The 24,295-nt window shown below is 38.0% G+C and overlaps 1 protein-coding gene across 2 annotated transcripts in view; it reads right to left on the bottom strand.

Moving 5' to 3' along the window:
- The window catches only part of Cntnap5 (contactin associated protein family member 5), a 790,097-nt gene that overhangs the window by 450,150 nt on the left and 315,652 nt on the right, over positions 1 to 24,295 (bottom strand). For both annotated transcript variants that reach the window (XM_021721849.3, XM_078017259.1), the window contains exon 4: positions 4,062 to 4,209. In XM_021721849.3, coding sequence (XP_021577524.2) covers positions 4,062 to 4,209 — 148 coding nt within the window. The remainder of the gene's footprint in view (positions 1 to 4,061; positions 4,210 to 24,295) is intronic.

Raw genomic sequence — 24,295 nt, 5'->3', positions numbered from 1 at the left:
AATTCCTTAGAAAATAAAGTGGGCTTACTAACAACAAGAACCTGGTTACCTAAGTGGAGAGAATGCGGACAGACTGATATATGCACCTATCCATTCAAAAGATGTTTATTAAATATTTGTGCCTATTAAGTACTGGCAATCAATAGACAAGCTGCTTTATATCATGGTACCTGACTTATGTTCTAGAGCAAGGACTTGGGGAGACACACAACAGACAACCAAGGAAAGACTAGTGAGGTTCCTAATTGTGGTACTATAAAGTAAATAGTCACATCATAGAACCATGATTAAATTGAAAGTTATCCAGGAAGTAGGGCAGGTGATATTAGAGGGAAAGCCAGGGTGAACTTCTTGGAGGAAGTGACATTAGAATTATGCTCTGTCCCTAGCGAACAGAAAATATCCTGAGATAGTAAAATACTAGTATATTTTAGAAGCAGCAAATAGATCCACATGGCCAGAAATCAGTAAAAGAAAGCTAAAGAGGTAGGAGAGGAAAATTCCATGGGAATTTTACTTGCTAGTAAGAAGGCTCAGTTTTTTAAGTGCATCAGGCAATGGTATGGCATCATTTTACTTCTTATTATAAAGATCACTAATATTGATTATGCAAAAATGGGTTTGAGAGATTGAGGTGGAAAACCACAGGTAGGAAACCAATGAGATCCTTCAGGTGAATACAGAAGAGAGCCTTCTGGAAGTACACGGGCTTAGAACATGTTTTGTAAAAAGCAACTATCAGAGCTGCTGTGATCTATAGACAAGGTGGTAAGACTAGAAATTATGGGAAAGGAGGAAGCAAGGGGGCTACCCAGGGTTTTTCTAAAGGAACAGGGTCTAATGGTTCCATTTACTGTGATAGAGGGATGTGAAGAAGCGGGTCCTGAGGCTATTAGTAATCCAGAGTTACATTTTTACTATACTAAATATGAGACATTGATTATAGTTTCAAGTGGAGATATCAAGTAGGCAATTGCATATATTAATTCCGGAGGTCATATGTACAGGATACAGATGTGAAGAGGACTAGCATGCAGATGGTGTTTAAATTTAAGAAACGATAAATTCAGCTAGCCATGGGGTGTAGACGAAAAAGAAAAAAAAGAAAGAAAAAGAAGGCCTGAGACTAAGCCCTGAAATGAAATAGGGATAGCAAGTGACAAGGAAGAAAAGTCTAAATTTTTTTTTTTTATTAAAAACGGAAATACCTATTTGAACCAAATACTGGGACAGATTGAATGAGGTAAGAAAAGTTAAGTGTCTATTGGATTTGGCTGTGTGACAGTCAGTGGTATGTGCCTAGGGAACAGAAAGTGGAAAGATTATGAGGTACTAAAATACTAGTATATTTTTAGAAGCAGCAAGAAGATCTTGAATTAAGTCATATCTCTAACGTATTCTGCATTGGTCAAGGTTCATCAAGAGAAACACAACCTATAGGATGCTCACATAAATTATGGGATTTATTGCAAAGAGTTGCTTAGGTAATACTAGGGCTAACTAAACAAATGCAAATTCCACCGGGCAGGCCATGGGAAGGATAGGCTGGAAACTCTTTTCAGGAGTGGCAGATGCTGTCCACAGGTGGAATTTCTTGTTCCTCAGGGAAATCTCAATTCTGCTTCAGGAAACTTTCACCTGATTGAATCATGCCTACCCAGATTATCTAGAAACATCTTCTTAAAGTCAAATGGTTATAGACATCAACCACATCACAGCAACATTTACAAAGGTGTTTGGTTGAATAACTAAACTGTGACCTGGCCACGCTGACACATTCAACTGACACTCAAATGTCTAAAGATTGATTGGAAGGAGTTCCAGCTTGTCTTATTGGAATGAGACAAGCAGGTGGAGAGAGCAACTAAAGCCAAGTTTTAAAGAGAAACCATTCTGAGCATAGGAGGTGAGGAGAGAAGGAGAGGTAGCTCTCAAATTGGGTCCTAGGATTTTTATTACTATTGATTTGATTGGTAGTGTATACAGCAAGGTTTTATGTTTACATGAATAATCCAGGGAAACAGAGATAAAATTATGCTGAAAAGGATGGATTGGACCCAGAAGATATGCCAAGGCTTGGTTTTAGACAGACACTCAGGTATGTGTTCTTCACCTGCTCTGCCAAGGGTATGTGCTGGTGGTTGAAGATTACAAGGTGCCAGTATTGGGTGCACAGCAGAGCAGTCATGCTATGTCTAATAAAACCCTAAAGTGGGTACATGGCATTGCTGGTCATGTGTACCTGAAGGCAATTCATCCCCTTAGAGGACAATCTAGATATAGATTGGACATGGAGAGATGGAGAGTGGGACCCAACATCAGGGTTATCAGCCTGCTCCACAACTGGGCTCTAGCACATCTGTGAACCTCTACTACTAAAAATGTACATAGGGTCTTTAACTGAGCAGAAGCTCTTTTGTTGCCATAACCTTCTTACTGGAATCTATCACCAGAAAAAAATCTAAATGTGCTGCTGGAAGATGTCTTTCAATCCAAAAGTCTATGACTTTATTAGAGATGCTGTTCATCCTGTGTGAGCATACAGTGTGGATGAACAATGGTGTGAAAAATGAGGACAAATGGCCCCAAGGGAGAAAGATAAAGAATGAGGACATGTTAGAGAGTAATAAGATTATTAGGACAAAGCAGATGGTTGGCAAAATAATATGAATGAGCTTTTTCTAGGCTGATCTTTTTTTAAACACAAAAACATATGTATTTTAAAAAGAAAAGAAAACCGCCCAGGAGAAACAACTTGTTATCAAAAGAACCTGGAGGGGCTGGGCTTGCAACTCAGTGGTAGAGTGCTTGCCTAGCACGTGTGTGCATCACTGGTTCTGATCCTCAGCATCACATAAAAATAAATAAATAAAATATTGTCTTCATCTATAATTTAAAAAAATAGAATTTAAAATGCCAGAGGCTAGGGGAGGAGTGGGGAGTCCTTCCTAGGTTTAATGCTTTGTTGATGCTTCTGTTCTGTATCATATTCTTCCTGAAAGTGCTTGTTCAAGATAAATATAATAATTTCACCAACAAATCTCTGTGAAGAACATTTACTTTCAGTAGACACACCTTATATCCACAGTTTACTGAAGAACTAACATTTGCTATTGTATGGAGGGGAGGTAATAGGAATTGTACCCATGGGTACTCTAACAAAAAGCTACTTTCCAAGTGTTTTTAATTTTGTATATTGAGACAGGGTCTTGCTAAGTTGCCAAAGCTGGCCTTGAACTTGTAATCCTGCAGCCTCAGTCACCGGAGCTGCTAGAATTACAGGCTTATGTCAATGTCCCTGGATGACATTTGCTTTTTGAGCACTCATTGCCAGGTGAGTCAATTTAGTGTGTATAGGACAGAACCAGGGAAGTGAGTTTTTCTGGGGCATTTCAAATAATTCTGATGCTGTGGCCAGGTGCTTCTTTTATGGAAAGTAGTACAAGTAGGTCACATATCTGGCACTTTTACAATCAAAATGAGGACCCTCCTCTGGGCAATTCATTCTTCTAAAGTGAACACCATTTCTATCCATGTTTAAAGCCTTCCTTATATGCAAGATGGAGTTCGACTTTTGACTTCAGTACAAACCAGCTCATGGACCCATAGATGAATACCACTAACTCCAGGAGAGAAGCATTCCATGAGTTACTCCAGGTTGAAATTATCTACCTCTTCTGAACATGTGAAGGAGATCTCCTTCCCTACTCTTGATGCTGGGGCAAGAGAAGACCTGCATGATAACACACCAAACTTTTTCGGGGAAAGCAAGCTTACCTATACCTTTGATTTCAAATGACAAATCTCAAGCACTCTTCACTTTGAACATTTTGTTCATCTTTTATCCTATTATTGACTCCAAGTTCCTTCAGCCTTACACAGAAGATTTTTTCTACTTCTGGTTTGAAGTACACATTTTCAATTATGCAAATATAAGGTAATTAAAGTCTGGAAGTAACCTTAAAATTAAGTAATTGTCATTGTCAATGTAGACACACTGATTTTCTGTGGACAATTTCGCTCAAACACACAGCAGTGTTAGTTGGTTTGCTGGTACTTACTATAGGAGCATCCGTAGACCTCCACCCTCATGCCAATCTTTCCATTTGGATTCCATTCCAGGGGCACAAAGCGAATGAAGCGGGCCCTCACTGAGTGCAATAGCTTGTGGTGCACTACACTGTCAGCATTCATGTTTCCTGCAAACGTCTGCGGGGAGAAAGGAGATCCAGTGAGGTCCAAAATACTAGCAAACATCAACGGAAATCCAAGTTACACCACAGTTAGTCAGCATTTTATCACTGTGACCAGAAAAATTGATAAGAACAACTTGGAAGAAGAACATTTTATTTTAGCTCATGTTTCAGAGGTTTAGTCCATAGATACCCAAGTCCATTACTCTGGACACAAGATGAGGCAGAAGATCATGGTGGAAAGTTGTAATGGAGGAAAGCTGTCAGCTCATGGCCACCCAGAAGCAGAGCTATGGGTGAGGGGAGAGCAGGAGCTGCAGGGAAGGTGCACCTTGTCAGAGCAGACCCCAGTGACCCACCTCCTCCAGCCACGCCTTACCTGCCTACATTCACTACCCAATCAATCCATTAAGATGAGATGATTAGGTGACAGCTTTTGTAATCTACTCGTTTTATCTCTGAATATTTCTGCATTAATACAGAAGCACTTGGGGGATACCTCATATCCATACCATAACATTTACCAATTCTTTCAGGAAAGAAATCCTCTACGTCTCTGATATTCATCTGACTTGGGTAACAATGTTGCATCATGTGTTGTATTTTTTCAGAAACATCATGCATTATTCTTTAAGAAATTCCTCCACCCAACTCTCATGTGCAGCCAAATTTTATGAATAAAGCAATCCTAGCAAGTTGTAAGACATAAAGCCTAAAACATTTATAAAGTTAATAATATAATGAAATACATACATTCCTAATGTTCATAATCACTATGACCTGGGAGACACCATACAATCTCCTCTTGAAAGGAAAAGCTTTGAATTAAAGCAATTGTTACCATTATTTGATACCAATCACTTTGTTAAGCACTTTCCATTACCATTATCACCACTTTACAGATAAAAAAATAACTGAAATCTACAAAGTGAAAGGGGGAAGGGAAAAAAAATCTTCAAATCGCCCAACTGACTAGTAATTGGTCTGAGATTCAATTCCAAGGCTGTCCTTTCCCAAATCTCATGTGGTTTCTACAGCCCCTGCTCTTCAACTCTCCCATTGTTAATTGCTACAGCAGGGAGACATCACAACTCAGATTTATGTGCAGTTTAACTTCACATTTCGTGGAGCAGTTTAAGTGAAAACACACAGCATAGTAACTACTTGATCCACTAACAGTGTGCCTCATAACCTTCATTTGATGAAGATTACTAGAATTTATTTTTTCTACAGATCAGATCCAAAGTTCTTACACCTCATCTATTTTTTTTAAATGGGGTCAAATATACATAACAAAAATTTACCATTTTAACTATTTGAAAGTGTGCATTCCAGTGCATTAGGCACATTCACACTGTTGGGCAAACATGACCACTGATCATTCTCAGGATATTTTCATCATCTCAATCCTACCTCATCACTAGGACAGGATATTGACTGGACATACCAATGTGCTTGCTTTATTGTAATTATCCTCTGTATTCAGCCTCAAGGATTTATAGATAAAACCAGGTGTAGTGGTATATGCCTATAAAGGAGGCTGAGGCAGAAAGACCTCAAGCTTGAGGCCAGTCTCCATAAGTAATTGAGACACTAACTCAAAATAAATAACTAAATAAAGGGATGGGAATGTAGTTCAGTAGTAAAGTACCATTGGACTCAATTCCCAATTTGGACAAAAAAAAATTACAGATAAAATCTGCTTCTTCATGTACAATTAATATCAACCCCCAAGGGAAAAAAAAAGAAAGCAAGAAAAGAAAAAGATTTTTTTTTCCTTTCTCAAATGCCAAAGTGAACACTCATTAACAGGATCTTGTGTTATTTAATGGAACCCATTTTCAAAGACTCCATTCTTGACCTTGTATTTTTAAAGCACCTGTGACTTAGAGTATCTTGAACAATCTCTGACATTTCTACTACCCACAAAATGCCAACTTGCTCTGACACTAGGCAATTGATATAATTACCACTATGTATAAAAGGTGGCTTAGAAAGAAGAAAGAAGCTTACTTCCTCTTATGCTACTACTCAAGCAGCATAATTGTTGTTTAAAAAGATAATGACTTGGGGGCTGGGGTTTTGGCTCAGTGGCAGAGCGCTCACCTAGCACGTGCAAGGCACTGGGTTCAATCCTTAGCACCACATAAAAATAAATAAATAAAATAAAGTTATTGTGTCTAACTACAACTGAAAAAAGTATTTAAGAAAAAAAAAAGAGAGAATGACTTCTTGGAAAGAAATTCCTTGAGTTTCAAGTCCAACATTCATCCCACATGCTTGTCAATGATTTGGTTATTTTATCTTATTCAAGAAAGAATTATTTTGTTAGGCAGGATTGATCTTCCACAGGTCCTGCTTCCAACTTTAGCAATGAACACATGCATGATGACATCTTTCTTGCCTTACTCACCTAGAAAGAACTTTTCCCTGTAGAGTGTCATTTTAAATTTGTATATATTCAAACTCTTTGATATGTGTGGGTGAAGGAAGGGAGCTAGTTTCTGGTTATTTCTCATTGCTTCCAACAGAATGCAGGTAATTTGAATTTCTCTACAACCTAATGGGAGAGTATCTCATTCAGCATTCTGGATTCTGATTGTATAACTTAAAAGGTTGAGTTTTATGATGTAGGAATGCTTTATTTGAGTTTACCCCCTATATATGGTGTGCTCTCTAAGGAGAGTAAATCCTAGATTCTCAGTCAAAGGAGGTCATGTTCTGGCTTGACTATGTGACATTGGGCAAGCAACTTAATCTTTCTATGACTGACTATGTCACAGTCTTATGACTGCAGACTCATAGTCACAAAGTCTTCCTGTCTTCAAGTCATGTCATTTGCAGTGTCATAGTCTCAGAAACTCAACTCCAAGCAGACACAAGGTCATACAGTACTGAGACCTCGAAATTTGCAATGCATTATCCCTAGACCTTCCTGGAGTGAGAGCTTAAAATCACCTCCAAAGCCTTAGATGCTTGGGAGCAGACTGAGTCTAAACAAAGCTACCACCAGTTCTGCACCAAATTCACTGGTATGAGACCAAAGTACAGAGATTCTGATTAAACTTCAGGAATTATTTTACTTTATTCTCATTATCACTTCCATATATAAATTCAATCAATTCTGTACAAACAAATAATTGCCAAGACACCCTTTTCAAGGGTCTCCTCCAGTCCAGTCACTTGGTATGTTCTTTGAATTATTATTTCACCTCACTTATCATGGAGGAAGGTTTTTTCACCAACCTTCCCACTAAAGGGATGCCTCATCACTTATGCACTCTTAAATTTTCTGAATTTGTGATACATCTTACAATTATGTCGTGAGATAATATCACATCCCCCCACCTCCCACCAGGGAGGCCTCGGGACTAAAGAGGTTAAACGCATGAACACATTGCAAAATCAGGGCAGGTACTTTATATATCCACTTCAGAACAATATTACCTACACTACTTCTCAGAAGTTTGTTCTGTTTCCTTTTCTTCAGCTGTACCTCATTTATTATGCTAATTTGAGCACAGGCCTGCACAGTTGTAATGACATACATATGATTGCTACTATTATTAAATAACATGCATATGGTACCTAACAAAGTAGTTCACCGACATTTTTTCCCTACTAGGAATGGTAGCCAGTCCTCACTCAGGTTAAGCAGTGCTCTGCCACTGAGCTACTTCCCCAACATCAGTGGTTCATTAATCTCATCACTATGCAGCAAGAGTATAGGAGCTTATCTTTCTTATCCAACTGTTAGAGAACTTAAGGCTGAGGGAAATTAAGTTCCTTGTAATTGTCACACAGCATAAAGTTTGTTCATTGAGGAGAACCTCAGTCTCCCATATTCCCTTTCAAGGAATTCTTCCACATTGGGTGTAAATAATATAACAGACACAAGCACATAAAAGGGAACCACCGGGAACACTTATCCACGACTGTGGAAGGATATATAATAAGCAAAAGGAGACTGGTAGCATCACCCTTACGCACTGTCCCCTCCAGATGTCATCCCTGGACATTAAAGTCCATTTTGGTCATAAATGGAGGAACCTGTGGAGATAACGAAGGTGCCGTGCCTATGCCCTTCCCCGCATCTTGTTAAGTGGGCACACACTGTGAGGCCAAGATAGGCTTCATTCACACTGGACAGCGAAAGTTCTGCAATAGCAGCCACTAGAGTCTCTCATTTGAATTCACCAACTGCACAAAATTCAGCCAACCCACCCTGATGACTTTGAGTGGCAGCGAGATTACAAGCATCTAGGTGCCACCAGACAGATGCTATTAATTTGCCTAACTGCCACTTATGCAAGAAATAACAAGTACAATTACCAAATTCCTCATCAATGACCTTGACAGGGACTACTGGAAATTCTCAGGGAGACTATATTTCAAGTCTGGGTTTCTGCCAAACATACCTCGCTGCCTAAGGGTTCATTTTAAGAGAAGCAGCAGTGGGGGAGAGAAAAAAGATGAGCTTTGGGTGCTAATCCAAACAACTCTGCTGATCTCTGCTCTTCATCCTCAGCAAGGCAATTAGCCTGTAATTCCCGGGTGATATGGATTGCATCTTGTTTCAGACTGCAGTGTCTATCTCAGTGCATGGAACAGAGTATTTCCATGTTAACATGGATTTTCCTTACCCAAACTGAATCCACTTAGTTGTTTCAAGATCAGTGAATTTACAGACCCTGTCGTAATATTGCTCATACTGTTATTAGAGACTTAATGAATGACTGAGAGCATATATGAACAGGTACATAACCAACTTTTCAGAATCTGTTTACTTATGAGCATATGCAAATGACATTGCACTTGGGAAGTTCTTACCAATACAAGCAAGTCTTATGTCAGAGGTTGGGGGTTCAAAGCCAGGTTTCAGTAAAAAAGATTGTGAATATCTCTGTGTAAGAAGGTATCCAAAAATAGTAGCCTATTCATACCCTCAAGGCCCATGCCAGTCACTTGCCAATTATACTTAAATTTTCTGAATGATGTTTAAAGAAAGACTGGAAGCTCAGAGCTAATTATAAATGTATTTTCTTTTATTCAATGAGATACTTAGTAACTCAAAGGGTAATTTACATGCAAACTATAGAGTTAAAACTAAAAATCAATAAACTCAGTCAGGCTTCTTGTTTCAACTGATATTTAGGGGTATGTTCTGACAGGCTTTTTTCTTTCTTTCTTTTTAATTTTATAGTTCTGAGACTTGAATCCAAGCCCTTGCTTGGCAAGTGCTTCATCACTGAGCTACATTCTTAGCCAGACAGGTACTTACAGAAAGAAACTGAGAAAGGTAAATATAGGGCATTGACTATTATTAGTGGCTGAGAATGACTCTAAAATGTTGATTACATGAGGTTAAAGGAGAATTAAACTATTGTATTTTCTTTTTTCCCCCTAATTCTTCCTTGTTTGTAACCCAGCATCTATTACATGATCACAAGTATGTATGTAGTATATCTGCTTCCCATTTCATAGGAATTCTTATTTAATTGGGCTGAGAAACAACTCAGAACTTGATTGCTGTGTCAATGTCATCTTAGTTGTATCATAATGGTTGGCAAAGGAGGATGATTGATCCATAATGCTCCCACCCTGCCTCCTTTGCCTCCTTTGCCTGGCTATGGCCTCCAGAATAAGGAAAAGATTTTGGGCAGCAGTACAGTCAGTCTCAACTAACAATGGTTCAACTTATAATAGTTCAACTTAAGAGTTTTCAACTTTATAATAGCGGGAAACAATATGGATTTAGTTAGCAAAGTATTTCAAATTTTGACCTTTCCTGAGCCACTGATGTGCAATATGATCTTTTCTCAGGAATCTGGGCAGTGTCAGTTAGCTTTATCTCCCAGTGTGGCACACAGCTAAACGAGAGACATCCTATAGGGCACTATCCTATAGGATGAAGTGTATTCAAAGCATTTTCAATTTGTGATATTTTCAAATTGTACTAGCTTTATTGGGGATTTAACCCCCCCCTCCCCGTTAAACCAAGGAGCACCTGTACAAAAACACTATGATCCCACATGATCCTAATCTCCAGCTGAGTGGGGAATGCACTTCTGTCCCCTCAGGTAGAGCTGTGCTAAAGACAATCATGTGATTACGGGGCTGTTCCCTTGTCTTAGCAATCATCACCACCTCTGCTCCTATACCTCAGGTAGTTTAACTGTACCAGTAAAGACCTATTGTTTTAGTCAGCTTTTTTGCCGCTGTGACTAAAAGACCCAACCAGGACAATTGTAGAGGAGCTCACAGTTTCAGAGGGCTCAAGCCATAGAAGGCTGGCTCCATTCCTTGGAGCCTTCAATCACCAAATAATCCCATCAGGTGATTGATAAACCTTTAGGGATCTCATAATCCAGTCATTTCTCCTCTAAGCCTTCCTGCACTTTCTCACACATGAGCTTTCAGGAGACATCTCACATCCAACCATAACATCCATGTATTTCCTCCTCAGTCTTTGGTAGTGAAAATTCTTCCCATGGACCTTAATGCTTCCTCAGTGCTGTCCCACAACCTTTATAACTCCTGAGCTCTCATGAAGTAAGTGGCCACATTTTGCTTCTTGCTTTCTTGTTCGGATCTTAGCTGTCAGTCATCCTTCTGAAACCTGGTGTAGACCTTTCAGAAAATAATATCTGAAGTGATATCCTAAGATTAACCACGTTATTATTACTTTACCCATACAAAAGTTATCTTGATGCAAGTCTTATTAGATATAAGGTCTCCAAACACACTGCTGTAACCCCATCCCTACTCACCCCAAACATTCCTTTTCATTGACAGTAATAGGCTGTTATAGGACTAGCCAGAAGAAATTACATCACAACCTATAACGTTGTGGGTTATGGCTCCAATCAAGTGCCTTTCCCACTTCTAGGTACCAGTACCATTGGAATGACGAGCACCTGGCTCCAGACGAGAAATCTGCCCATACAGGCAGCTCCCCATGGGCATGGAGCATCTCCATCTCTAAGCCCATTCCTCTCATCCAAGCAATTAACTTAATATCCTCATCATTCTCCAAGTTTCATGAACCAGTATGCTTCCCTGTAAAGTATTTGCATTTGCATTAGAACTTCTTCCTTCAATGACCTAAGTACAAATAGAGTCCATTGAATGTCATGAGTCACAAACCAGGAAGGAACACTGACAAAGTTATTTTAAAGTAGAAATTGACGAGCCCTCAAGCCACCAGTGTCCTCTGCCTCCCTTCCTCCCTCCCTCCATTTTTCCTTTTCTTTCCTTCTCTTCCCTCCCTACCCACCCCCACTCTCTTTCTTTCTTTGCCAAGATTTGAACCCAGGATTGCTTTAACACAGAGCCACATCACCTACCCTTTTTTATTTTTTTTTATTTTGAGATAGGGTCTCAATAAGTTGAATAGTGCCTCACTAAGCTGATGAGGCTAATTTTGAACTTGTGATCTTCCTGCCTTAGCCTCTGAGATTATAGTCATGCATCACCATGCCAGGCTGTTTCTGTCTTTAAGAACCAATCACAATTTTTTTGGGGGGTGGGAGGAAACTTCTGAATTAAGTGGCTCAAAATTCTTTCAAAATCAATATGAACTTTATGTATACAAGTAGTCTTACAGCTTCTGCCTGACAATTATTATAAGTATCTGGCTCACTTATTACTGGAAAATAAAGCAATCATTTCTATCAACCCAGAGCAAAATAGAAATGTGGTTTTATTGACTGTTAACTTGGATGATCCAAGTATACTAATTCTTGAAGACACTATGTATGTAACACAACTATTCATTAAGTAAATGAGTGCATATATATGACACCAAACTCTTCCACTGCTGTTGTTGTATTTGTTCTGAAGTTCTAGAATGTGTGTGTGTGACTTCTGCTGTGTTAAGTATAAGAGGTAATAAAGTGACTGTTGACAACCAGGTCACATATTTATGTTTCCATCTCTGTGCCGAGAGCTATAACACCAGCATGTACGGCAGCTCCACCATATGGTGCGTGCCTGGGAAGACTGAAATACCCACTTAGCAAAATCCGACTTTTCACACTCCAGTAAAGCAAAGAGAAACAATACGTTTGCCCTTCTGAAAAAAATAAATACAATGCTTTCTTCCTGATGAAGAAGGGAACTAACATATGAAAGTTGACAGGAGGTCTTGGCCTTCTACTGCAGGACCTGGTTTGAGGACAGAGACTGCAGCAAGGGTTAGGCCCAGACATAGAAAGAGAATAACTATTGTGTCCCGGGTAAAGCCTTGGGGCAAAGGGAAAAATGGAAAACAAGTTGGAAAGGCTGCCAAGCTTGTCAGCTCATTTCTGTGCCAGTGAGCATTGCAGGGACTTCAGCAAGGGTTTTGTGCCAACTCTTCCTGTCCAACATTACATATACCTTGTTTTGTTTTATTTACCTTCCTAAATTTATCACCACCTGACACGCTGAAAACATACGTGCGTGTGCGCACGCACAGACCACAGGCGCGCGCGCACACACACACACACACACACACACACACACACATACACACACACACACACACATTTATTTATCATGACTTCATGAAAGCAGATTCTCCTAGAATCACAAGTGGAAGAGAGAGGGCCCAGAAGTATTTGCTGAAAGAGTGAAGGAATATACTCAGCTTTTGTTTCTTTTGTTAATTGTCTTATTATAGAACCATTTCCTGGTTTTTGTTGTTGGTTTTTCACAGAGTGAACCATGCTCCAGAGAAATGTGAACATGATATCATCGTGGAAGAACTTCTTTCTCATTGATTTTGATGAGGAAAGCAAAGGATAGCAATTTTAAGAACCTTTCTCAATGCTAGGTTGTTCTACTCTTAATCTCCAGATTAGAGAGCTTCAGAGAATCAAATAAAGTTTTAACGTTCAAGGTTACTCATATGTTGCATCTCCTGCTCTGTCAGAAACTGAGGGAGAATTCTCAAAAGTAGTTCACGGGCAGGACTGCTGGTCTGTGACTCTTCCCTGAGGAAGTATTTATTATGCCTGTGAGTATCAGCCTGCTAACTCCAGAACAGAAGCTAACCACCCACTGTATAGTCTGGTTCCTGCTTTTTTTTTTTTTTTTTTTTTTTTTTTTTTTTTTTTTTTTTTTTTTTTACATTTAATTAGTCAGATAACAGGTTAAGCTGAGTGCTCATTTTGTGAGGGCCAAATCATGACCAGGAGGTTGCTCTCACACTTCTTTCTCCCAAGAGTTTTTCAGACAGGCTTCCAGACATCAGTGAGTAAACCAATAAACTCTTCTTCTCTCATGTAGACAGTTACCTCCAAAGATAATTGAACTTCCTTGAATGAGAACCTTTGAGAAAGAAGAGAGCAGACTCTCACTGGAAAGAGCAGCATGAACACACCAACTGTATGTCTTTTCTTCCTTTTTCTCCCTCATTTATATTGCTGAGGTTCAGATTGCAAACTAGCACTCTGCAGAGAAGACTGAAGTTCAGTGGCAGCCTTCAGCAAAATCATGCAAGAAGCCAAGTTTTTCATGATTTCCTTTACTTTGTTTCTTTCTTCGATTTTGACTTTTAGCTGACTTTTCCTTTTTTGTGGTTTGTTTGTGTACATATTAAATTGTAAGTAGTTCAAGCAATGGCCTTCCCTTAGGTGAATCAGCATTTAGGCTTTTAAAAGCTTTGAAATGCAGTGGAAAAAAGGAGAAAGGAAGAAAGGGAGAGAAAATGGTTTTGCATGTCAAAGAAATTAAATTGGCTGATAAATTGTGACAGAGTCAAACCCTGAGGTCTGAGCCTGAGTGAATAAAAACCTAAGTAAATATCTGGCATATGGTTCACCTCCCACCATCACCACTACCACCATCACCTTCATTGTGTCCTTCTGGATTACAGAAGTAACATCCACATGATCTTTCCACCTATGATATTACTCTCATCTGGTCAATCCAAGCAAAGGGTTCACTGCCTTCCAGAACAGGTACAAATGTTGTAGTATGCCCTATTCAGTCTTGTGCATTCCAAACCATTTCTTGCTTCTCTCCTTAACTATAGCCTCTTGCTGTTATATCAAACAGCTAGAAGTTCTCTCAAACACACAGGTGAATTCATTCCTTATTCATCTTTTCTGTTGTGCTCTTTACCAACCTCTTTGTTTCAGCTGGTGACACTGTCCTTGTTATTCCTATTATCCTCTGTCATAGCTACACATCAGCAAAAGTCTGGAATGCATGTCCTTACCATGGTCTGCTCTACACAGCAAGCACCTTGAGGTCTTCTGCCTTCATTCATTCTGTATCCCTAGAACCTGTTCAAGCAAATGCAAACAGAAGGAAAATGCATGCTTGGGGCTTGGGGCGTGTTCTAAGTGGTACAGTGCTTGGCTAATGTGGATTCAATCCCCAGCACTACAAAACAAAATAATTAAATAAAAAAGCATGCTTTTTTTTCTAAGAACTTAATGGAGTTGTAGCCAAACCACAGCATCCACATACAAAAAAAGAGTGATATTACTAGTCACTGAAAGAAATTTCTAGTTTTCTATTATTAAGCATAGGAAATTTAAAACGTTGGCCTAATCCAGGTAACTATTATCATGGAGCTAGTTCCTCTGAATTAAAGGTATGTGTGAAGTTGTATGCAAGTGTTTTTCCAATGCCTCTATAAAAGCACTGACATTTTTCTTTTTCGTTTTACTCACTATCCCAAGATTCCCCTTGAGAAGTGTCACTGCATGATTCAATATGAAGCCATTGGACCTTGAAGAGAGATACTCCTGAAAATCACCTACAACCATTATTTTATATATAGCCTGAGGCTTTTCATATCGTCTTTTGGAATCTCAGTTACTTCATCTATTGAATGGAGACAAAAATGCTACGTAATATGAGTTATACATATTAGCTACATGTCATAACTCATGGTTGATTCATTTGTGGAGTCATGTAGCATAGTAATAATCATCCCAAAATATGACTTGGAGAAAGGTGTTATTGATGGATTGTTTGTATCCCCCCAATGTTTGTATATTAAGAAGCTAATACCAAATGCCATGGTATCAGGAGGTAGGCTTTGAGAAATTACTACTTCGTGAAGGTGTATCCCCATGATGATGAGTCTTGTGTCATTATAAAAAGAGTGCTATCTCTCTCTCTCTCTTTCTCTCTCCCTCCCTTCTTCCCTCCCTCCCTCCCTCCTTCCCTCCTCTACCATATGAGAATAAAGTGAGAAGATACCTATCTACAAATAACAAGCAGGTCATCATCAGATAATGGATCTCAGCACATTGATCTTGGACTTTCTAGTCTTTAAAACTTGAGAAAAAGATTTCTGTTGTTTTGGCCATTCATTCTACATTATTTTCTTACAGAAACCTAAATGGATTAAGACAAAAGTTCTTTAGAATTGCTAAACTGTGACAAATGGCCATGTAATCTAAAAACAGCTTGCTGTAAACTCAGTGTCAAAGAACCCCTCTGGCATTTCTTATCAGCAGAGTATCACACAAATTTCCTTACTCACAAAAATGCCTGGGAACCTTCATGATCACAACATAGGGGCATCCTAAGGTATGAGGTTGAGACTCCAGAAGATGACCAGAAGATACTATCTCCTGGTCAATAGCCCAAGCTACACTCTCTGTACCTGACTATAGGCCTGCCCTATTCATGCAGACTGATAGCAGAGTTAAAGACTAAAAGGCCTGGGGCAGTCAGGGAACCTGGATTCTAACTCCAAACATATATGATGCAGTTATTACTGTCGTTGTTACTGTTGCTCTTGACAGGTTAATAGAAGCATATAATGTATTTATACAAAGATGTACAGTAAATTTACTAAGTTAAGAAATGTAGCGAAGTTTTGTTCCATTTCCATATTTTTCTAGAGCATCGAGAGCCAGCTATTTGTTAAGTAAGGTATATAATTGAAAACAAGACTCTGACACAATAAAGTTGAAAGCTATTCTTAAATCAACAAATTATTTAGAAAGAAAAATAAAAACAAATTGCTTGCTGTAGCCTGGATTGTATTCGTTATTTTAAACAAATTTACTGAAGCATTTCTTATCAACAACAAAACAACCCTCCCCCCCAAAAAAAAGATCCCCTAGAACTGAGAATTGATTAGCCTTCTCCAATAGCTTGCAACAGTGCTTCCACTGCTGACATTAATCATGCTTCCAGCTGCTCCCCTGCAGGAAAACCAGGGAGGTCAGCATGGAATGCAGAGGATTAACGATGGATAAATGTGTTGGCACTATGGTGCAGAGAAGAGTACTGAGGCTTTGTTCATATTTTGGTTCTTTCCCAAGTTTAAGTAGTGATTTTCAGACAGTCTAGCTTGATGATTTTACTCCTGGTCTGATTAATTTGTTGAACATATTTGAAACAACCTGCACAGGCTTTCTGAGTCCCTTGGGTTGACCCACAGGGTCCCCTAATCTGGCTTTGATCTGTTCGATGTGTCTTATTTCTCACTATCCCCATGTGCGCTGTAAACTCCAAAATCAGGCTGCTCACTCCCCATCATTGGCCACACATAATCTGCAATCTTGTTATAGTAGCTCTGTGATATGCATTTTGGGGATTTTAGTGTGGATCTGAGGATGGATACTGGAACATGCTGCCTTCATTATACCCATGCTCTGCCTCTTACTGCAGGTGAGAATTTGGCCAATTACTTCGCTTTTCCATCCTACCACTTTCCCAAATTTAAAATGGGGATACAAATGCATTTTCAAGGGATTGTTGAAAGGAGTGTACACTTCTATGCACATGTGTGTATGTGTATGAATGTATGTGCATACATTGGTTAACATGTACACTGATAACTCATACTAAATTATTCTAAGTAATATACACACTGACGTATAATGCTTGGGTATTTCTTAGAATAGTTCTAGCATGGAATATGAAGCTGTGATATAAACTATGACTTATATAAGGGTTCATGATTATTATTGGTAGTTCCATATATTATGCAATCCATAAATGTTCTTCTGACATATGTCTAATACTGACCCTTTATTAAACAAATCTTAATTTTCAAGGAAAAGGACAAGAATATTTATTGATAGAGTAGAGAGTGATCTACATACATGTTCTTATGCCAGTCTTTGTCTTATGCTGCTTTTATGTATTTTATAAATGAGGAAACCAAGAACTGGAAGTCCAATAGATTGCACATTGTGTGACTGGGAGATGAGCCCAGATCTGTCCTCCTGTGCAAATCTCCATTTGCTCTGCTCAACACCATTGCTTCTTGGGAATTATAACTTCTCATCCTCAAAACTATCATTCTACATAATTTCTAACTCTATTGTGAAGCTTAAGAGTTTGTAGTTTCTATTATAGCTAGGCATATACATATCTGAACTTTGCTATGAGAGAATTAGATTTTTCAGAGCAGGAATTTATATGTAACCATGTATATATATTTCATATTTTCCTTATATTTTAATGTATGCATAAATAAGAATGCATTCATATTTAAATATAGGGATACATAATTTATAATATATAATATAATTTATATGTAATATATATAATTTAAAATATATAATTTCCCTACTTGTACTATGTCTATAGCCTCTATATCTTCCAAGCATCATTTATTAAACATTTACTTAATGTTTGACCTTGACCTATCTCCAACATTCTATATTTCCAGTTTTTGATCAATGGAGAATTTTGCTTCCTTCATAAGATCTTTTGTTTCTGAAGTAAATTAAATTATTCAAAATTTATTCCTAGAATTTATCATGGGGTAAAATCTGGGGTATTTCGTTATTACTGGTTGAAAAAACACATAGTAAGTAAAAAATGGTCACAACATGAGCCCCTGATTCATTGATGGAAAATGAAGACTCAATGTTAATCTATACAAGATTCTCTTAGTGTGAAGGAGGCGGTGCCATCAAAAGGAAGGATCAAGGTCATCCATATGGACTTCAGTTTTCTCTCCACCACAATGGGATCTGAGCAAGCTATTACCTCTCTGTGCCTTGTATCATTCTTTGTTAAATGGGGATAACAAGACTGGGAATGTCTGAAGGCTATTATAAAGACAAAAGGAGAAGGTCATGCAGTTACAAAGTGAGTCCCTGCTAATGCAAATCTTCATCACATGGTCAATATTCACCTTCTTCTTCTGGTTTTTTTGTTTGTTTGTTTGTTTGTTTTTTGTTTTTTTTTAATGCCATGTGTCAGGCACCACATTGTCCATGGAGACCTAAGGCATTCTCTGGCAGGAACAGGATTTGTTGTGCCATTCCAGTGATGTATCATTTCTGTCTCTCCAGTTTTCTAAATTCTTCATTCTCCTTTTATTAAAAATAGGAGAAAGCATAGAATGATTCTAACAAGTATTAGAAATGTATAAATATGATTGGCAACCCCAAAATAGTGTAACTGGGTTCTCTAACCTACCCTGAGCATCTTAAAACCTTGATAGTTAGAAATTAAGACAAATTGGTAGCTTCAAGCTGAGAATTTTTTTTATTATTATATAGGAAGAAACTGCACATTTGTTTGTAGAAAATAAAGCACAATGCTTTGTCAGACCCACTGGTTTTGCCAAAATAAAGCCACATTTATGTTCCATTGAGGTGAAGCCTAAGACAGTCTGATGCTACCCACACAGCCTGACCTTTGGGTGGGGGAAATGCACTCTTCCCTTTCAATTAGTCGATAGAGTAAGTTGGGAGAAGCACGTGCCTCTGGTTTTGGAGTGCAAGAGATTTGTTCTAAGACATTCTGCAGTCAAGTGAGCCTTAGCTACAGTGTCGTGCTGTGGGTGAGGGAGAGAGATGCCCATCAGGAGGTGGTGAACTATGCCTATGTCTAAATATGTAATATGTAATAATCTATATGAAGCTTTCCTATGATGTACTTTTCTTTACTTATTCTGGAGTTACATCTTGTTTGGTCCTCGGAGAATTGTGAGCAGGGACTATGTGTTTGCTTGAGGAATCTTGAAAACTGGTTCTGATGCATTTAAAAGGCCAAGAGACCTAGCCGAGATGGATTTTGAAGATCATGAAAGCATTTCTGAGGGTCTCTCTGAAATATTTAGGAGTTTGAGTAGTCATGGAAAATGAGAACTTGACTATTTTTCACCTGGAAATTAAAGGCAAGTGTGACATCTGAACATTCTACACGCCATGTTACAAGAAGCTGTCAAGTGTTACTATATAACTTACAACAGTAAATGGGCACAGATTCAATCTGATAAACACTATGCTCACTTAACAGAGTTCTCCCATTCTTAATCATCCATTAAATGATCAAGAAACTAACAAAAAATATTCCTACATTACAAAGAGACAAAAACTAAAATAAGCTCATCTGTGGAAATTATTTGCATGGCAAACTAAAAAGCTCAACAAAGTTTAAGAGTTTCCTGGGATCAGTCTCCATTAGAATTAATTGCCTGCACATGTCTGAATATATTTAAGGAAGTGTTTTGATGAGGATTAAACCAAAAGTGCTTCTTCATAATTCCTCAGTGAACCTGAGACTCACATTGCTAATACCAACTGACCAAAGCATGTCTTTATGTTTGTTCTCCTTTCTATCCCTTACTCTTTTCTCTTTTTCTTTTTTCCCCCTCTGGCAAAGAACAACAAAATGCAAATCATAAGTCAGATTTATTCAAATACCACTCTTAGGAAGCACATCTGAGCAAATTATTCAGAGCAGGAGCTAGGGATTCTGAGAAAGATGACAGGGTTATATGAATAAATTTCAATATAGATTTACTTGTCTATGATATAATCTCAGTCTTAATTTCCAATGAAGCTGTCAAAATACATTGGAGCCTTGTCTCCATTAAAGAGCTTTTGGTGTTATGAACTTACTTACTGAGGTATTTAGAGATTTCATTTAACTAACCTATTTCTAGAGATTTGTAAAGACAACTGGTTTAAGAGATTAGCAATCTTTTAACTGGTTTAAAGTCAATCAAAGCCCTTTCTTTCCATCAACAGGGGTAATTGTTGATTTTTACTATTTCATCCTGTTTAGATTATTTGACCTTTAACTTGTTAGCGTTTATAGTTCTTCATTCCTTCTAGCATTCCTTCACAGTAAGCAACTTTGATATATAGTAAATGCTAATTGGCATTTTAGAAGGTTCCCATGATAAATGTCTTTATGTCTCAATTTAAATTTTTCTGGGGACAGAGATGGGAGAAGTCACTTTGTGCTGTCCTTCATTCAAATTTGTGCTCCTCTCTCACCTTCCTTCCTCGGTTCCTCGGAACAACATTTGATTACTTTTTGTTCACCTGTCATTCTCCCTGTCTGGTCTTGTCTTTGCTTTTTTTTTTTTTTTTTTTGGTAAGAACCGAGAGTGCTCTAGATTAACACTGGGCCTGTTGGGTTTTCACCACAAGAGTTAAAACAAAACTGAGAGGTTGCAAAGAAAAGCACAGAAGTGGACTGGCAACTAACCACCTGTCGGGTGCAAGAAGCAATTTACTGAAGGCAAGGAGGGAAGGAAGCTCCTTCCTTCCATTTTTTATTGTCTGACTTATTTCAGGTAAAAAGTGGAGGGAGGAGGTGAATAAATTGAACTCACCCAGATGATTTTATCTTTCCATGTATGACCATATTTGCCGTCTTTCCATTTGGTATTTTTAATATTTTCTATTCTAATATATATATTAGAATAGAAAGATATGTATGTATGTATGTATGTGTATAGAAAGGTATGTATGTATGTACATACATACATACATAAATACCTTAAAATATAATGTGTCACATGGATCTAAAATATCTTACTTGTTATACAGTCTTCTCAATAAATCTTGTATATCTATTATGTAACAACCATTTCCTGCTTCATTTCACTGGGCCATGACCTACTGGCCTCAGTAGGTCTTTGTATGTTTGTGCTAGGGATCAAACCCAGGGCTTTCAGCCTAAGCCATCCTCTACCACTGAGCTATTTATCCCTGGCCAAGATTCTTTTTTAAATACACACTAGAAATCTAGTGTGTATTTAAAAAAGAATTATCATTAATTTCTTAGAAAGTTTCTGTGAGGTAGCTTTTCTTATGTCTACTTACTAGATAAAGATATAGACCCATTAAGTTCAAGTAATTTTTCCAAGGCCATATCTCTGTAAATTTGTACAAGCAGAGTTTATTTTTTATTATTATTATTTTTAAATTTTTTAACCCAATGATTCTATGTAGAGATTCTTGATGCATTACATTGATATGAAAGTGAGTTCATGCTGGTATGTTCAGACATGCATATAACATAATCTGATTAATTTCAATTCCCAGGATTTCCCTTTACCTTTCCTTCTTACCTCCCCGTATCTCCTTCATGTTACCTACTTTCTTATTGTTGTTGTTGCTGGTTTTCAATCTTATTTTTCCCGTATTTGTTGTTGCATTACAATTGTACATAATAGTGGGATTCATTTTTACGTATTCATACATGCACACAATATAACAATATAATTTGACCAATATCATTCTCCATTATTTTCCCTTTTCATCCCCTCCTCCTTTTTCTTGTCCTTTTCTTTACAACATTGGTCTTCCTTTTGATTTTCATGATATTCACTCCAACATACCTTCCTTTTTTCTCTTTAGTTTTAACATATGAGAGCAAATATGACCGTTGACTTTCTCAGTTTGACTTATTTTATTTAATATAATGTCCTGAAGTTCCATCCATTTTCCTGGAAATAACATAATTTGATCTTTTTTTATGGATGAATAAATCTTCATTGTGTATATAAACCACATATTCAAATTCGACTTTTCTACTAGATTATACAGAATAGTTCAGCACCCACCATGCTCTGCACAGATATCTAGCGTACAAATCCTCTCTCTTCCATTCAGAAATATTTTCATAGAACTGTCTAATTCCAGTCCTGTGTTTTTATAGAGGGTAATCATGCTTTTCTGAATGTTGTGCAAAAAAATATTGTTGAATCTTATTTTGTTGTTTTTTTTTTATTTCATCATTTATGTACCTCATGTAAAACACTATCTAAAAATTTGCCCACTATGGCACTCACTTGAGATTACTCTATAAGGGTTTGACCAAATACTTCCTTCTCGAAGTTAATCATAGAAGTAGACAATTTACTACAAAGCCTAAGGTGCATTTTCTGTTGGTATAGATAAAGGGTATAGGTATACAACCCACTTTGTTGCATAAATGCAACAAATGTTGTAGTTCACTCAATTAGGTTCCTCTATTTTCTGCTGTCACATCTTTTGATATGTCTCTTCTTTCTTTTGTCTTGCATGGTCTTATTTTCTGTACACTGATTGAGGCCAGTAGGTCATGGTCCAGTGAAATGAAGCAGAAAATGGTGGACTTTTATGACCTTTCAACAGACAACCTTGTGGTGGACGGGAACATTTTCTGCATTGTGAGAAGAGATGTCATCAGGTTGAGCTATGAAAATGGTAGGCAGATGAAAAATGAAAAGCTAGAATTATAAAACAGGCAGGCTTGCTGGTGCATGCCTATAATCCCAGTGGCTTGGGTGGCTGAGGCACAAAGTGAGTTCAAAGCCAGCCTCAGCAATCCAGTGAGGCCCCAACCAACTCAGTGAGATTTTGTCTCTAAAAAAACAATACAAAAAATTGGCTGGGGATGTGGTTCAGTGGTTAAGTGTGCCCAGGTTCAATACCGGAACCAAAAGTAATTACAAAATTAAAAAAAAAAAAAGTGTGTGTGACGGGGGAGGCAGAGAAAAATCTAGAAGTTGACTTTGTCAACAATTGCTTAATCTGGAGTTTATGAAAGTTTTGAACCATGTACTCTTTTTGCTGTACTTGATCATGATTTGGGGCCTCTTATATATGGTATTTTAACTGGAAAGGTCTCTAGGCTAACCTTCACATCTGTAAACAACAACAACAACAAAAAATTGTTGTTTTTGCTGTTTTCATTTTTCTATCTTTAAAAGAAGTGTCTGCAGGTCCTCCTTTGTAGGAATTTATTTCAACTACATGTGAGAGTCAGAATGCATTGTTTCTTGTCCAAATCAACTGAAACAGAATCTCATTAAGTGAATAATCAATTTGAGTATTAAATATATATGTATGTCTTTCTTTAGATAAAATCCAAACTTGTCCTACTGTGAAAAACCTGGAAGCAAAAGCATATTTTTGAAAATGAGAAACATTCATTGCCTATGAGCTAATTTAAATGAGTAAAAAAAAAAACAACACAACAACAACAACAAAATCCACTGTGCCATGTTCTTATTACTGGTAAATAATCAACATAAAAAAACTTGCAGAACTTTTTGAGTAGGATTCAGAAAGGAGGACAGATAATTATATCACTATTCCTAGAGCAGTTTTTTTCGCCCATCTTGTAGCAACACATCTTTTTTTAAAAGGACATATTTTATTAAATTTTCAAAACTCTCTGTTTGGGTTTCTTATCTGTATGTAAACATTGCAGGAGAGAAAAGGTTGCTGTTTCTTTCTTTTTTTTTTTCCCAGCTGTGTTTCTTTTAAATCACCTATATAAGAGTTTGGCAATACTGCAATCACATTGTGGAGAAAGCTGTGGTGGGGCTGAGGATGCAGATATGAGGTTCATCTAGTGTTTATGGTCTCATTGACACAGTTCAGCTGTTTGGAGAACGAATGGACCCTGATCCTTTGTAGGTGCCTTGTGTTCTGTGAGGCTGTGGGAAAATTGTGATCACAAAATGGACTCTATGTTCAGAGCATGAAGTCAAGCTGGGGACAGATATTACCAATAATTCACACATGAATGTATGATTTTGAAGGCACATATGTATGCTTTGAGAGCATATAATCCTGACATCCAGCATAGACCAGAGATCTGGGGAATGAGTTTCCAGGAACTTGACTCAGACACTGGTGCAGAGCCCTGAGCTCCTTAAAAGCCCAGGATTTTGTTAAACATAAGACAGGCATGACACACATGGTGTGTGTTGGGTATACTTGATCCCTGCAGGGCTGTGCTCTTGCCTTGCTGGAGTGGCCTCAGCAGGGTTTTGTGCTACTCCCACAGTTCTGGTGGCTGCTCAGGTGACTCCTGCCACTGCAGATAGGAGGTGTCTTCACAGCAGCTGTTCCCTAGCCTTCCAGTCGCATCCTGACAGTGGCATCTTGGTTTAT

Source organism: Ictidomys tridecemlineatus, chromosome 7, assembly GCF_052094955.1.
Source record: "Ictidomys tridecemlineatus isolate mIctTri1 chromosome 7, mIctTri1.hap1, whole genome shotgun sequence".
NCBI classification, from domain to species: Eukaryota; Metazoa; Chordata; class Mammalia; order Rodentia; family Sciuridae; genus Ictidomys; species Ictidomys tridecemlineatus.
The sequence above is the reverse complement of the archived record's forward strand: the minus strand, read 5'-3'. Positions and strand labels throughout refer to the sequence as shown.